We start from the raw sequence: 16,123 nt of genomic DNA on the forward strand, positions 1-16,123 counted from the left end.
GTGAGTAACGGTTCAGCTATTCAAGCACAAGTGCGACCGATAAGACATTGTTTACAGAATTATCGTGAACCAGGCCCTAATCGGGAAAGGAATGTGAGGAAAGCACTTTGAAAAGGACCGTGTCGCTGTCTCTATTTATATTATGTGAAAGGAAAGGAGAGCATTAATGGAGTCAATTTCTAAACTAAAGGTATAGATTAACATACAGTTTATAGAAAAAATTTAAAGCATATTTTCCTATTGTTGTTAAAACTACAAGGTAATAATTACCACTGTAATCTTAAGTTTGGTGATTTCAAATACTGAAGACATGCGTAGGAACCCAGATTTGGAATGTATTTGTTTTTTTTATAGAAAAAAATACTGAAGAAAAACATGGCCCTTTTTTTTAATTTTTATTGATCCCTTTTACAAATCAGCTATTTTTGTTTCACACACATTGTTGATGTTTTTGACACGACTAAGGGCTAAAAAAAAGTTACAGACTGTCACGACTGAACCCAATAGAACAAGAATCACTTAAGAATATTTTATCGGTTCTACACGCTGGAAAATCTAAGAATATCCAAGGACAATATAATACAGCAAATTAAAACCAGTGTCGAAAAGTCACTGGCCGCGCCTGGACCACGGCAGACACGAGTGGAACCGGATGGAGGAGGCCTATGTCCAACGGTGGACAAACCAAAACCTGACAAGGCAAGCATATGATGGTTCCTAACATTGTATTGTACCTACTGTTAAAAGTAATTTTTTTAGGATCGTTTTGGAAATAAAGGCATTTGTTATTGTTAAGGGCTTATTGGACACAGTCAGGATTCAAATCCACGTTCACAAGGTTCAAATTTACACGCCAGATTAGAGTAACTGATTCGAAGAAGCGGCAAAGAAGAGTACAAGCAAAATGTTACCAGGAAAACATAAATGTTCTCACGGAATAAACAATGACCATACCGAAGCTACAAAAAAGTCTATAAAAACCAACATTCCACACAAAGGTGATTCCCGAAACGTCAGGTAATAATCACCCTTCAATGACGTCACGACTTTGAAACACGATTTCGTAAATGTTTTGATTTTTTTGTTGATAAATTTAGGAATAGCGTGAAAGAATAGTAAGTAAAACTACAAGCACATCATTATCATATAAAAGTACTATATTTTACAAGCCGTATTCCTTACGGTGTTTTCCTTCACCGTTCGAGCGAATGTTAAATGCGCACATAGAAAGAAAGTCTATTGGTGCACAGCCGGGGACCGAACCTACGACCTCAGGGATGAGAGTCGCACGCTGAAACCACTACATTAATGATTTACATTCTAGACTGCAATAATTATGGCTAATAAGTAATATTATGTTGACTTAAGTTTCTACAATACTAGTTAATAGCTTAAACCAAGGTAATGTAACAGTCTTAGTGTTTTATATTATACTTATTCACTATACTAAGTTTACTAACTCAAAAGGTTCTTTAGAAGATAGTTTAATAATAAAAAAGTAAACATCGCGTATTTTCTCACGACAGTAATTTCTTGCGTTAGCTAACAAAGTATCGACAATACAGCTTCAAAATCTTTACGAAGCGCTAAGTACTTACACATGTTGAAATCACTTAAGCTCTAAATTTATAAATGCAAAAACTTTAAGTTAAAAGCTTTTAGTATGAAAGTTTTCAAGTGTTAAACGGATAATGAGAAAAATATTTAATTAGTTTGTACAACGTTTGTAAGAATACAAATTAGCGTTTTTAATATTTTGCATTTTTACCCGCTGTTTTTAAAATGGAGATTTATATTTAAATAATATTTTTTGTTATTTCGACTTTACTGTGTTTACAAATTTAAACTAGTATGACATTCGTCTGTCGAAATCTTCTGCAGGAACTTTTTTTTAATTCATTTATTTTACAGAATAAAATCATAATATTTGTATAAATGTAAGGCCGTGGCCCCATGTCTACGGCACGGCACCGGCTACCGTGCAACGGCACGGCGCCGTCGCCGTGACACGGTACGACGCCGTGCCGCACCACGGTGCCGCGGGCGATGTGCGCGGGGGGCAATTCTCAGTCGATATTTCGCAGTTGTTGTACTCGGACGTGGTTATCTGGATATGGATCACGAAATTATTCTCCTGATGTTACTAAGACGACGAATGAAAAAAAAACAGAAACAGAGGAAATTTTGGGTAAATCCATATATTCTTACAATGAACCAAGATGGAGGTCATTTCAAAAGGAAATATGAAGCCCTAAAAATATGTGGGAATGAGAAATATTTTAGAATGACCATAACAAGTTTTGAACAACTATTTACCAAATTAGCACCTCGTTTACAAAAACAATACGTGTTCAGAAAACCTGTTGATCCTATTGAGAAGCTTGGTTTAACTGTCAGGTAAGAATAAAACGAACTTATAGTAAATCAAAATATGTTTATTATTTGTATCACAGGAGTTTCAATGCGATTTTTTTCGCTCTAGAGTCGTGGTCCCCTGCGATGTTCTTAAATTATCTAACTAGATTTAAGAAAAATCGTATTCGGACTCCTGTGTGTTTGATAAGATATCGCTTAAATTATTAGATATGTTTTCTATGGTTGAATTTGGCGAAGTTTGGTCACGGACGATGTAGATGATGGATTGTGAGTTGTTTGATAAGTCGCTGTAGCTTCTTGTGATCTTTGGTAGCTACTTTGATATGCTGTCTGGTAGCCGCTGTATGACTGTTGATTGTATTGATATGTGGGTTGATTAAAATCTGTCAATATTTGCATTACACGACTTTGATAGATCAATGTTTGGTGGTCGTCTAGTTTTTCCAGAAATGGTAAAATTGATTTAAAAAAAGACACATGTCTGTTCTGTGCAATTTCTAAAGTTTCGATAATTTTGTTCTCAAAATCATCTTCAACGTATTTTCTTTTACGCGTAGGTGTAGCATAAGGTCGGTATCGTGACCTAGTATTTTCATTTGTCTTTGGACCTTCAGACTCTTCTTCCAATATACTACAGTCTGTTAAATTTGGTGCGTTTTTTTTTAAAAACATCAGTTGTTTGTGCAAATGATATTCTTTCAAGTTCTTTGCACCAGCTCCAGATTTGTTCGCAAGCTCTTTCTTTTTCATGTATTTCATGTACAGTAGAACCTCGTTAAGTCGAACCTCGATAAGTCAAAAACCTCCAAATCTCGAAAAAATGTTTTGTTCCCTTCCCTTAAAACACCAAAACCTCCATTACTTGAAATCTTGACCCTCTGTTAATCGAAATAATCACCGAGTCCCTCCAAGCCATTTTGGTACATATTTTCACTCTATAACTCGAAAAATTAAATTTGACCTCTGTATCTCGAACATAGGAACGTTCTATTTTACAACCTTTACAACTTGATCATTTGGAATTTATTATCTCTATTGTTCGAACAAAAATAAGTTACCGACTTTAAGAACGTGCCGACAATGTGAGTATTGTTTCTTAGAAAACATTTTAGGAGTATACAATAATAAATTTATGACTCATGGAAACACGTGTTTGCTTGCTTTGTGTCAGGTGTTCAATTTTGATTCCCTTTGAAATTTAGCTAAGCCAGTCATTTGTTTTCGACTTAAATACTGTCAGAAGTAGTTTGGCTCAAAATTTATAAGAATAAACCTCAAACTCTTTATGTCGAACCAAAATCCGCCTAAGTCGAAATCCTCCATAAGTTGAAAACTCTATAACTCGAATTTTTTGGCGTCTCCCTTGATGTTCGACTTATAGAGGTTCTACTGTAGTTGTCTTTGATGTTTGTCCATTTTTTAATTATGTCATGTCCTGCAACAATAAAACATTAGGTTAATATTTTCATGACTACATGTATTTATCATAGGGTATACAAAGTGTTAGCCAAAGTATAAATTCAAAAAAGCAATTCGAAAATTGAGCTGCTTAAACAGTTTGTGGTAACACTGTTCTAAGAAACTAGTAAATATATTTTCTCTTTTCAGGTTTTTGGCAACAGGGAATTCATTTAGAGATATGGAATTCACAGATTATCGAGGAAAAAGTACAATCAGCAGAATAGTGCAAGAAGTATGTCGTGCTATTTGGGACATTCTTTTATCTGAATGTATACCGACAATAACCGAAGAGCTTATGGAACAAATAGCGGAAGACTTTGACAAAAAAACAAATTTCCCAAATTGCATGGGGGCCTTAGACGGGAAGCACATTCGCATTAACAGTCCCGCCCACAGTGGATCTCTTTTTTTCAACTATAAAAACTATAATTCTATCGTGTTGCTGGGACTAGTCGATTCTAAATACAGATTTGTGTATGTCGATATTGGAGCGTATGGAAAAGAATGTGATTCGACAATTTTTCAGAACACAAAACTATATGAATTATTAATTCAACATCGACTCCCCATACCAGTTTCAAAGCCTTTGCCAGGCCTTCAAAAACCAGTTCCGTATGTCTTTATTGCAGATGAAGGCCTACCGTTAATGAGTAATCTAATGCGTCCATACTCAGGGAAACATTTAAGTATTGATCAAAGAATTTTTAATTACCGTTTGAGTCGGGCCAGACGAAATGTCGAGTGTGCTTTTGGCATACTTGCAAATAAATGGCGTATATTTCACAGGCCTTTAAACGTCAAATATGATTTTGCAACAGACATTATCAAAGCATGCTGTGTATTGCACAACTTTGTTGTATCTCGAGATGGAAGTAAAATGTCCGAAGAACTGTATATCGATGACTCCTTTTTGGACTTGCGACAAACTATAGATGACGTTTCTTTATCAAATCCAGTAAATATAAGAGACGAGTTTTCTAAATATTTTAATAGCGATGTTGGCGCGCTTAGTTGGCAATTAACCAAAATATAACTCAAAACCAGTCACGAAAAAAAAAAAAAAACCTACCTGCCTTCTATTATCAAGACTGAATTCCTATGTGGAAGAGACGTCATCTCAAAGTACACAGGAACTGTATGGTGTACAACCATTATTATAGATCTTATTACAGCAGCGCAAGTTCTATTTCTGCATAAAAATATATCTCGATGAGACCACGACTGTACCTACTCCATTATCATAAAAACATTAAAAACAAATAAATGTTAGTACTCACCCAGTTTTGTTTTTTCTTTAATGTCCTTGTCATCAAATGATTCAAAAATGTTTCGGCAAACATCTTTCCACGCTTCTGTTTTTAAATGTTTGTCCTTATAATTGTCATTTGTCTTGTCCCAGAGCACTGTACGTGCCTCCACTAACGAAATAAAGAAATCTACATCGATATTTTCCACCATTTTGTTTTAAACACATTAAACACATGCACGCACGCCACCTGCGAAATATCGACTGAGAATTGCCCCCCGCGCACATCGCCCGCGGCACCGTGGTGCGGCACGGCGTCGTACCGTGTCACGGCGACGGCGCCGTGCCGTTGCACGGTAGCCGGTGCCGTGCCGTAGACATGGGGCCACGGCCTAACCATAGCAGTCTTGTCAGGAACGTGACAAATGCTTTGAGTAGTTTTTCCACTTACTTTTTATGTTGGTTAACGTTAGGCTATCTAATAACTGACCGGGTAGTCCATTTATTAGCCGCGGTAGCAAATACCTAAACGTTTTCTCGCCATAGACGTTGTTGGCTCTCGGTGAACAGAGCCGAAATTGCGTTACCGCTCGGGTCTGTACGTCATGTTTAACTCGTTTTTTTATGTCATCTCGAAGACAACGAGATACAGTCACTGTAGCCAATAGACAACAGGACTTTACTTTTTTTTAAACAATTGGAGATTGTATCTCACTAGAAGACCCAAGGAAAGATCACTGGGATTTCACAGCTCGTTTCGCAAAAGAAAGTGTCTTGTCTACAACACCCATACTTTATCACTAGCATACTTTAGACATCTATATAAACCCACCAATATCCATACTCATTGGAGACTTGTGCGTGGGTGCGTAAATCAATACCATTATATTTTAGAGGATCATAAAAGCTTATGTGATTCGTTGATGAAGTCCAGAATAAAATTTGTCCTTGACACTAATTAACTATGAAAAATATTTGTTTTCATATAATAGAAAAATGGACTTAATAATATTTCCTTCACTAGTTCATGGATTACACATTTCAGGTCTTAGATATACGTTTTTCCCGAAGGCTTTCCTCTAGATATATTACCTTTTTATATTCCTTTATTATTTTTAACTTTAACTTCCCACAAAAAAGGTACATAGGGAAGTCCCAAATATTATTAGTATCTTCATTTTGCGTCTGCATAGTATTATTTATTTAATTTCAATTATTATTTTTCTTTTGCGAAAATGGAATCACTCCCGGTGGGTTTCTTCCCTGGGAGATACGATCTTCAATTGATTAAAAAAGTGTATACACCTCCTCACTAAACAACAACTTGTTCGTTCGTTCCATCATTTAAAAATATGTATATACCCACAAACGTAGGGTAGATACGTAGATTTAAGCGTAGTCTACTAACACCTCTTATTTAAGCTTCCTATTAAATAAAAAGCCTTAAAGCCGTCGCAAGTTAATTGTATACTTAATACACCATACATAAAACTATTACGGCCCAAGCTTGATTTAAGGATGGCTTAATGCTTCGGGCGATTTCATAAGTGCTTTCTACATTAATGAGATTCTTTAGATTATATTAAACTAGCTATGAATGTGAAAGTTTTTGTTGTTAATACATAACTATGTTTATAATCGTTCGGTTGATATTTATATTGATAGGTAAATTGTATATTAAATCTAGTACTGTAAAACTTACAAGTCATGAAGTGATTATTGGGTAGGTATCAAACAATTACCATACAATTAAATACAATTTATGAAAGTTTATACCTAGGTATCTAAAATTAATATATATATTTATCTCTCATCCCTGAGGTTGTAGGTTCGTTCATTTAAAACTCGCTTGTACGGTGAAGGAAAACATCAACAACAAACAACAGGAAACCGGGCATGCCGTAGTCCCAAAAAGTCGACATATCAGGCACAAAAGGTTGAACCTACTTGCCTATTAAAATGATCACGGAACAGATACAGAAATCTGGGGCCTGGACCTAAAAGGTTGTAGCGCTATTTGTAAAAATTATTAATAAAAGTATTTGTTTTATGTGCTATTTACAAAAATCAAAGTACCTTTGCAAGTCTATATCCCAGTCAAGACAACAAAACACAGACTTAATTCATCCATAGACCATAACCTACACAAACGTCTGTTGCCACTGTTTGATTAAACGATCAAGTGAAATTGAATCGTAACATAAGGTGATAAAATACAATTTCCATTAAATTGAAAAAGCATTATGGTGATATTCACGTAAATGTTTAATAAAAAACGACTCGATGGTTAAAATAGAAATGTTATTTAAAGAATAACCAGTATTCTCTATTATTATTTATTTATAAGTAACCTTACAGTTAGACATATTATAAAAAAGAAAACACTTTGACAATATACAAAGCCAAAACAGATTAAATTGTTAAGCCAAATATACGAAATAGATAACATAAGTCAATTAAATACATTAATAGATAACAAAGTAAACTGAAATTAAACTACAACTTAATATTTTAAAGAAAAAAAGATATTTGTAGTATTGCTAAATAAAGTCCAAAGTCTTCCCTCTTTCTAAAATATTTCCTTGGTAAGGTGGAAAATGTTTACATCTTCATAAATTGTATTGTAGGGAGCTAAAACCCGATACATTGACGAATTACGCAGTAATAGTGTTACTATGAGACCCATGGAACAACTGTGGATATATCTTGTCGTATACAGGGAGGGATTCTAAAATAAATCAATAATAGCAACAGTCCTAAGGTAAAATCCTAGGAAAACCATAGTAAGCAGCTATCACCTGCAAAAAGATCTTTGTGACATAAATGTACAAAGCAAAAAACTATCCCTATCATTTAATTAAAAACATTATTTTGTAATTATAAACCAATCACTTGCGTCACCAACATAAGAAATAGTAAAGGTTTATCGTGATAAAGAATAGTTTACGAGGCTTTATACGTACGTACGTTGATCATTTATCTTCTAAATCATTATTCCTATAACGTAAGGATTTCTCGCGATACTATTGATATTCGACATCGGTACGAGATTATTAGTGATTCTAGATACGTTACTTAAATTGTTTCGTTGTCCGTCCACGACAGGATGAAACAATTACCTTTTTCCTGAATCGGAACATCGTTTGATACATTAATTTTTGTCAACATAATTAAATAATAGAAAAAAAAAATCAAATCAAATTAATATTTTTCATATTAATTTCAATTCAATTGAAGCGCAAAAGCACAATTTACTATTAGTATAAGATCCCGCTATACAACGACCTTCACCGAGATGCTTATTTAATGAAACTTATTTTATATTTAATTTAATATGTCAATAAATATAATCCATATGGGTTGCCTAGCAAATTTCAGTCCAGAGTATGTTTAATTAATTTAAAAAAAAAATATTTTTTTAAACATTTCACCGGTATGATTATTACATAAATTCTATACCAATCGAAAGTATGAAGTCCATAGAATATGCAAACGTATTTTATATTTAATTTAATATGTCAATAAATATAATCCATATGGGTTGCCTAGCAAATTTCAGTCCAGAGTATGTTTAACTAATATTTAAAAAAAAAAATTTTTTATAATTTGCATGTAGTACATTTTTTGAACTTTTTTCAATCAATATTTTTAATCAGGGTAGTATTATATATGTATCACTATAACCTTCTTTTATACTAAAGATGTATATATACTTTAGTGTCACATAAAAAATACACATAAATAATTAATTGATTAAAAACAACCTAACGTTTGCATATTCTATGGACTTCATACTTTCGATTGGTATAGAATTTATCTAATAATCATACCGGTGAAATGTTTAAAAAAATATTTTTTTTTTAAATTAATTAAACATACTCTGGACTGAAATTTGCTAGGCAACTCATATGGATTATATTTATTGACATATTAAATTATATATAAAATAAGTTTCATTAAATAAGCATCTCGGTGAAGGTCGTTGTATAGCGGGATCTTAGACCATATCGATTTCAGTTTCAATATTACGACGAGTCGGCATTCGTAACAATAAATAGGAACAAACCCTATCCTATCCATTTTCTCTGCTTACTAGACATTTGAGAAAAAATTTCGATATCTGTGCAACACTTCTCTCACCGAAATCAATCAAAAGTATTTTTACTGCCTTGAAGTGGCGTAGGCAACCTACAAAACTAGGTACATAAAATTTTTCATGTGAATGTGCACCAGCTATTTTAAATTCTACTAAAATATTGACATGCAAATCAAGATGTTTATTGTGTCCTTCATTATATAAAGTTGAGATCGTGTAACGTGCAAATGACGGCATTTTAAGTGCATCATAATTGCGCATCATACACCTCCGTTTCCTTGTAAAATATGCTATGGTCATTTACTAAAGTACACCACATCATAGTGCATTTTCTATAGTAAAAATTACAATCTATGTATTCTAAAACACATGACAATTATGAACATAAGTATATTACACTATAAAGTATATTTCACATCCAATTTTAGTTATTTAGAAATAATTGTTTGCTTAGCAACGCTTTTTTTTTTAAATTTATATTGAAATAAGCTATTATCAGACGAATTTAAGTTTATCCTAATTTACTGTAATGAACATAAGAATATTATATCATAATATATATAATAAGATATTCTTATTATATATAATAAGAATATCATATTCACTTAGGGAAAGATTTAGATTAAAATTCAATGAAGAACCAAGTCATAACTCTAAACATTAGGGTAAATGTTGTTTCTAATCTTGCCTTTAGTCTTTATTACGGCAAAACACAAAATTGTTGTTTTATTAAACCACGGGAATAAAAAGCGTTTATTTGTAGACACTGAACAATTTTTTTAAATTAATAAGAACTTTAAGAAACCAAGAATTTTTAAGTTCATACAAGTGGTCTTTACAATGTGTTTTGATTTAAATGTTAAGAAAATATATGAATATGATGCGCATTAAGAAACAACACACGTAGAACCCTCCAGGAGTAAGGCACTCAAGCATAAAGCTTGTACTTTGGAATAAACGAAGTACATATTATAACAAACATTATACTAGGTTCATCAAGACTAATGCCTCTGTAAACTATGCTCGCTTTAAAACAATGAAGAAAAATCTATTCAAATATTTAATAACGGTTAATAATAGATACTAATCTACAAAACTACTAAACGTATACATTCAGGTAGCTTAAGAACGCATAGCTATGTCTTTTTGTCTAATTCCTCCTGCTCCAAAAGACAATACAATGGAACATATATAGATAGAATTAAAAGAAAGATGTCCAATTTCTACTAGTTTTGCCAAAGATTAGTCATTAGTTCGTTGATTTTCTAACCGGTTCTTATCCGTCAATGTTTTATCACTAAATTAAAAATACCGATACAAAAACTTTAAATATACTTAAGGTGAATAAATACCTTTTAAATAGTTTGTAATGCATCCTCAATAACACATCACTACACCCACTTAAAATAAAACACAATTCACAATTTTAAATTTTTAAAGCACACACGACACGACCGCCCGCTAAACTCGTTAGATGACTTCTGAATCAACCTTGCCGAGTTGCGTGGGAAAGAGATGGAAAAAACAGGTATGCGCGGACGCATCAGGTGGGATCCGACAGGTAAAACATACCCCTAGGGTTTTTTTTACGATTAATTTTATCTTGCTATGCCTTTGTTCGGGAATTATTAATAATTATTCCATGCTACTTCCGTTTCTAGGAATACTGAGAAATAATGTAAATTTCAATGTATTTCTACGTGTATTCCGCTGATTTAATTTTGATTTGTTTTTATTTATGTAAAATATAATATTTTTAATATCTCATATTAGGGTTTTTATTTAGAAAAATACTTCTCCATACCTGATATGAATGTATTACTAACAAACTCAGGGGCCAGATTGTTAAATTGTTAATAGTATTCAAGTTCGTACCTAAGCTTAAATATATAAAAAACTATTTACTTGTTGACAGATGGAATAAATTATTTTTATATTACGTAAAATAAAAAAAACTGTGATAGCTATCCTAACATTTAACCCAATTTGAAATAATATCATTGAGTATTTAACTGATTAAAATTGTATGTGATTTATCTAGTGACAAATCAGTTTTCCGTCATAAAGTTGGATAAATATACGCCTACGAGTATCGTATAGGCACGTATCAGACTACACCACAAGACAACACATAGTTACTATAATAAAATATGAAATAGTAATATATATAAATATTATAAATGGGGAAATGTGACAGATTACATTCACAGATATTTCTTCTTTATAGGCATGTAAGTAGCAGCTTACTGGGCATTCCAAAATATATAATCTTAAGTCATACAAAAATAAAAGGGCATATAAAGCTAGATGCACAGATAAACTTACTTTAAAGACAACGATATTTAAGGAAAAGATGGCACCCTAAAAAAAGGTGGATAGAAGATATAGAAGCGTTAGCAGGAAGCGAATAGAGAACAAAATATTCGGGAAAAGCTAGAGGCTTTTAACTGTGACGGATTTTCAATCAATAATACTGAAGGAAGTTACGATATTAAGATAACAAGAAAAGAAAGTAATAAAAGAACTAAACTGCATTTTAAAAGATTAGAAATAAACAGGCTTTAATGTTATTATAAGAGCAGTGTTTGCTTAGTGACTTTAGCGTGCGACACTCATCTCTGAGGTCGTAGGTTCGATCCCCGTGCACCAATGGACTTTCATTCTATGTGCGCATTTAATATTCGCTCGAACGGTGAAGGAAAACATCGGGAGGAAACCGACATATCTTAGACCCAAAAAGTCGTCGGCGTGTGTCAGGCACTGTAGGCTGATCACCTACTTGCCTATTTAATTTAAAAATGATCATGAAATCTGAGGCCCAAACCTAAAAGGTAGCGCCACTGATTTATTTTTTATTATTATTAAATCATAGATCAATCTAAATCTTATTAATCTTCTATAAGACAATCTCGATGGACGACTCGGCTATTAATAAAATATAAATTGGATAAGGAATTACCGAATTCAAAACCGAGTCAAACAAAAGAGCACGTCATAAATATGGCCGTAGTCTAACAGCTGAATAACTGTATTTTTCTTTAGAGTGACGCAGATGTTACAATAATTTTATATAGCACGCGGTTTATGTACTGCTAGTATAAATAGTATATAATATCATAAAACAAGTGTCTCAAGGCGTGTCTTTAATTTTTGAATTTCGAATGTTAAATTTAAATCTTGCATTTTTCTAGTACAGTGAAATCGATCGTCCGCTTATAACTTAGTAGTATTTTCGTGAAACTCATTGTATGTGCGAATTGCATATAACATTTTTGTATATCATAGTTGCCTTCCAATCAAAACCATCCGTATCACCTCGACGTTCGTCGTTCCACATCTGAGCGTTTTCTAAGGCAGTTTTTGCCGCGCACCACCACTATGTGGAACCAGCTGCCTACTGAAGTATTTCCGAACCAATTCGACTTAGGGTCCTTCAAGAAAAGAGCGTACGAATATTTGCCGGCAACGCACTTGCGGGCCTTCTGGCAGTGTATGTCCATGGGCGACGGTATCACTTACCATCAGGTGAGCCCGTTTGTCTCCTATTACATAAAAATAACCTTCTGATAACTACGCTTTAACACACACATGGGTGATATAGTTACAAAAATGATAACTCACCGATTTTCACCAGGCGTCAACTTATCCTGTCCAGTCGTCCTATTCACTGATTCACCCAAAAGTTTTTCACATCTGCCGTTACTCAAATGCTCTCTGGCCACATTCAACGCGTCACTTAACACTACACTATCACATTTATCACTTAAATCCTTCTCATTCTCCTCTTTCTCCTGGACCCCGTTGGCTATGACCGGCGCTGGCTTCGCTTGGAGCGCTTTTGGCTGTGATTTTGGTGATGATATTACTGGTTTACTTTCTATAGCCCCGTTTTCGTTAATAGAAGTTACGTACACTGTGGAGTTGGCTATGTATCCGTTCAGTTCTTTGCTCTCAGATTGCGAACGCTTTTTTCTGTTTAACTGAAAATAATGTACAATATAAGTACAGTGTAATATTACATACAATTAATAGTGGTGTTTATTAATGTATAAATACTAGCGGATCCCGCAGAGGTTGTCCTGTACACACGTCTTATAAACAAACAAAAATTTAATACGATTTTCTCGACTCCCACAAAAAATTTCATCAATGTCTGTCCAGCCGTTTAGGAGTTTTATTACTAACATATGCACAGAAGATTTATTTATATATATAGCTGTTTATTTGCAGTATAGATAAATAACCTAGATACCGACTGCAGCGCCATCTGACGGGCTGATTTGTTAGTCTAAAGTCTAAACTATCCAGGGCACCACCCAAACGCATAAAACCTTCATTCAAATCGGTCCAGCCGTTTAAGAGGAGTTCAGTGACATACACACGTACAGTAGATTTATATATACAATACATATTCCTTCAATGACTCGGGCCACGTAAGTTTATGCAGCCTGTCAAAATACGGAAAGTCGTATATATGGGACACGTTTTGCGTCATCACGATTTGTTACAGCTCATGATGATTGGCAAAATTCAAGGCAAGAGAGGAAGAAGTAGTGGTTGCGGAACGTACGGGAGTGGATCGGCAGCACATCCGCCGAGAAACTAATAAGACTAGCGCAAGATACCTGGCAATTCAACTTATTAACAACCAACCTTTAGTAAAAAGTGGCACCTGAAGAAGAAGAAGATATATGAAGCAATATCTTCAGAAAGAGACTTTTAACATATGATTTATTTTCGGTGATCACTCCTATTCCACATAATTTTATCAAATTAAAACATGATTTATTATTAATGAAACAATAATATATATTATACATAACGAATAATATACAATAGACCATCAGAATGACGGAACTAATATTACACTACTGTTACGTAAATCCTGTAGCTTTCACCGGCCATTGGAGTATTGCAATTTTATGCATTATACATTATACTTATATACTGGGATGAGTTTTAGTATTTAAATTACAGAGAATTGTCTAATAAAAATACAAATATATAGTTATTGTGCTTTTTTTCTAATTATTATTTACAATCATTTGAAACAATTATTCGCAAATTACACGTTCTTTGTCGTGCAATATGAAAAGTATAATAAGCTAAATAAATAACTATAAAAGAAACACCCACTCTAGCCTGCGCCGTCCGCTTGGTGCGGAAGATATTTTTTTTCTATTGTCTATTATTAAATGCCTTACGCCTTTTTTTTTATTTTACATTCGATAATTTAAAAAAAACATATTGGTGCAACGGGCGGTCTTATCGCTTTCTGCCTAGCTAGTCTTAACAGCATACATAAAAAAGATAGCAAGATACACAAAAAAATACACATCGAATTGATACCCTTTTTAGGTGGGTATTTTAAAGTCGGTTTATTAAATATAATATCCAGAAAAAGTCAGCCCGTGTGATTTTACCCACTGCAATATGTTGTCAAACTCAAAATAACTTTATTCATATGGGTAAACAAGTAGGTACACTTATGAACGTCAACAGAAAAGATGTTAAATTGATTCTAAATTTACATTTACTACCAGTTCGGAAGTCAAGGGCGTAGAGCGGGCAAGAAGAACTGGCAAGAAACTGGCGTCACTCTTTTTAATCGCCAAGTTTTGAGTCATTCAAATTGCTTGAACTGGAGCAAATCAATCCCAAAGATAAGGATCATTTAAACGGACGGTAAACTCTTTTAATTGCGCGACTAACATCCAAATTTAATTTAATTAGGATTTAAAACGCTACTAATTATCACTGTTGATGTATTATTGTATTTAAAATAAGCATTCTTATAAACGAGCTAGGTCTGGATATACATAGTTGCTCACCTCTATAAAATGGATTTTTGTTTAGTTTTTTGTAATTAGAATTTTTTCTTTGATAAGTAATTGTTTTGTTTTTTTGTTTTGTAATGTTTGTTTTGTTTAATAATCTCTATATGTACCTATGTCATGTTTGCCTATAAGTGCTTGTCACATTAAAAATTGTATTTTGTGTTTGTTTTTACCAATGTCTCAGTGTGCCAAGCGTTGGCAAGCTTTTTCTCAATAAAAAAAAAGACCTTGCTTTACGTTTAGACAGGTCTTCAATTTTGTTCTTCAAAGCTTTTGATTTGTGATGTATATCATAGATACATTTGCGAAACTTGAATATGGGAATCGATAAATACTTGAACCCACTCGAGAAATTTGACGACAGAGTAACAAAAAAACCTAAAGTGGAAACAGCTAATTTAGAATGAATAATTGTTGCCATAAATTGTTCGTTATTTAGAGGTCGAAGTCATTATTTAATCTACATCGAAGTCTAGTTAGACAATAGCTTTTACTGGTTTCATCACATGACTTATTTAATAGGATTGTTTTTCATAATAAAATGTAGACAGACAAAACGATTTGTTTTAGTTAAATTAGTGTTTTCACACTTAAAAGACTGCATCGACAGAATCCATTTCCGGTGGGGGTTCCTTCAATTGTTTAAAGAAATAATATACTCCTGCCTCAAAGGCCGGCAACGCTCCCACTAAAATGGGGTCCATGGGCTGCGATGACTGCCCCTTTTGGGCGAGTCGTTTGCCTGCTTGTCCAATTAAAAAAAAATAGACAATGAAAGAAAATATCCTCTACACACTCGGAGATCGGGACTATGGTGTCAAAAGTAAAGAGCCGAAGGTATCAGGAATAATATAGTAAATCTAGTTTCATAAAATTTTCTCCGCATTTCAAGGATGTCTGAAGGGTTTAGAGAGGCGGGACGCGAGACGACGGGCTCCCACTCGCCTATATATAAAGAAATGGAAATATATATAGAAAATTTCTTAACAAAATATGTATATAAGATAAGTTTCCGCACCACAAGAGTCGGGGATATTAAGAAATTTATAAAAAAAAGTGCGTGCATACAAAGTACACATGTCAGAAGTGAAACTTCTTTGTAAATTA

At 33.5% G+C, this 16,123-nt stretch overlaps 1 protein-coding gene across 5 annotated transcripts in view; it reads right to left on the reverse strand.

Annotated features, from left to right (window-relative positions):
- LOC125052054 (protein PALS1) overlaps positions 1-16,123 on the reverse strand; it is a 98,880-nt gene that overhangs the window by 69,480 nt on the left and 13,277 nt on the right. For 4 of the 5 annotated variants that reach the window (XM_047652703.1, XM_047652704.1, XM_047652706.1 and 1 more), the window contains one exon: positions 12,801-13,159. In XM_047652703.1, the coding sequence (XP_047508659.1) occupies positions 12,801-13,159 (359 nt within the window). Of the gene's footprint in view, positions 1-10,531; positions 10,649-12,800; positions 13,160-16,123 lie in introns of those variants that run through there. The other variant, XM_047652707.1, reaches the window with a different exon arrangement.

This window comes from Pieris napi, chromosome 8, assembly GCF_905475465.1.
Source record: "Pieris napi chromosome 8, ilPieNapi1.2, whole genome shotgun sequence".
NCBI classification, from domain to species: domain Eukaryota; kingdom Metazoa; phylum Arthropoda; class Insecta; order Lepidoptera; family Pieridae; genus Pieris; species Pieris napi.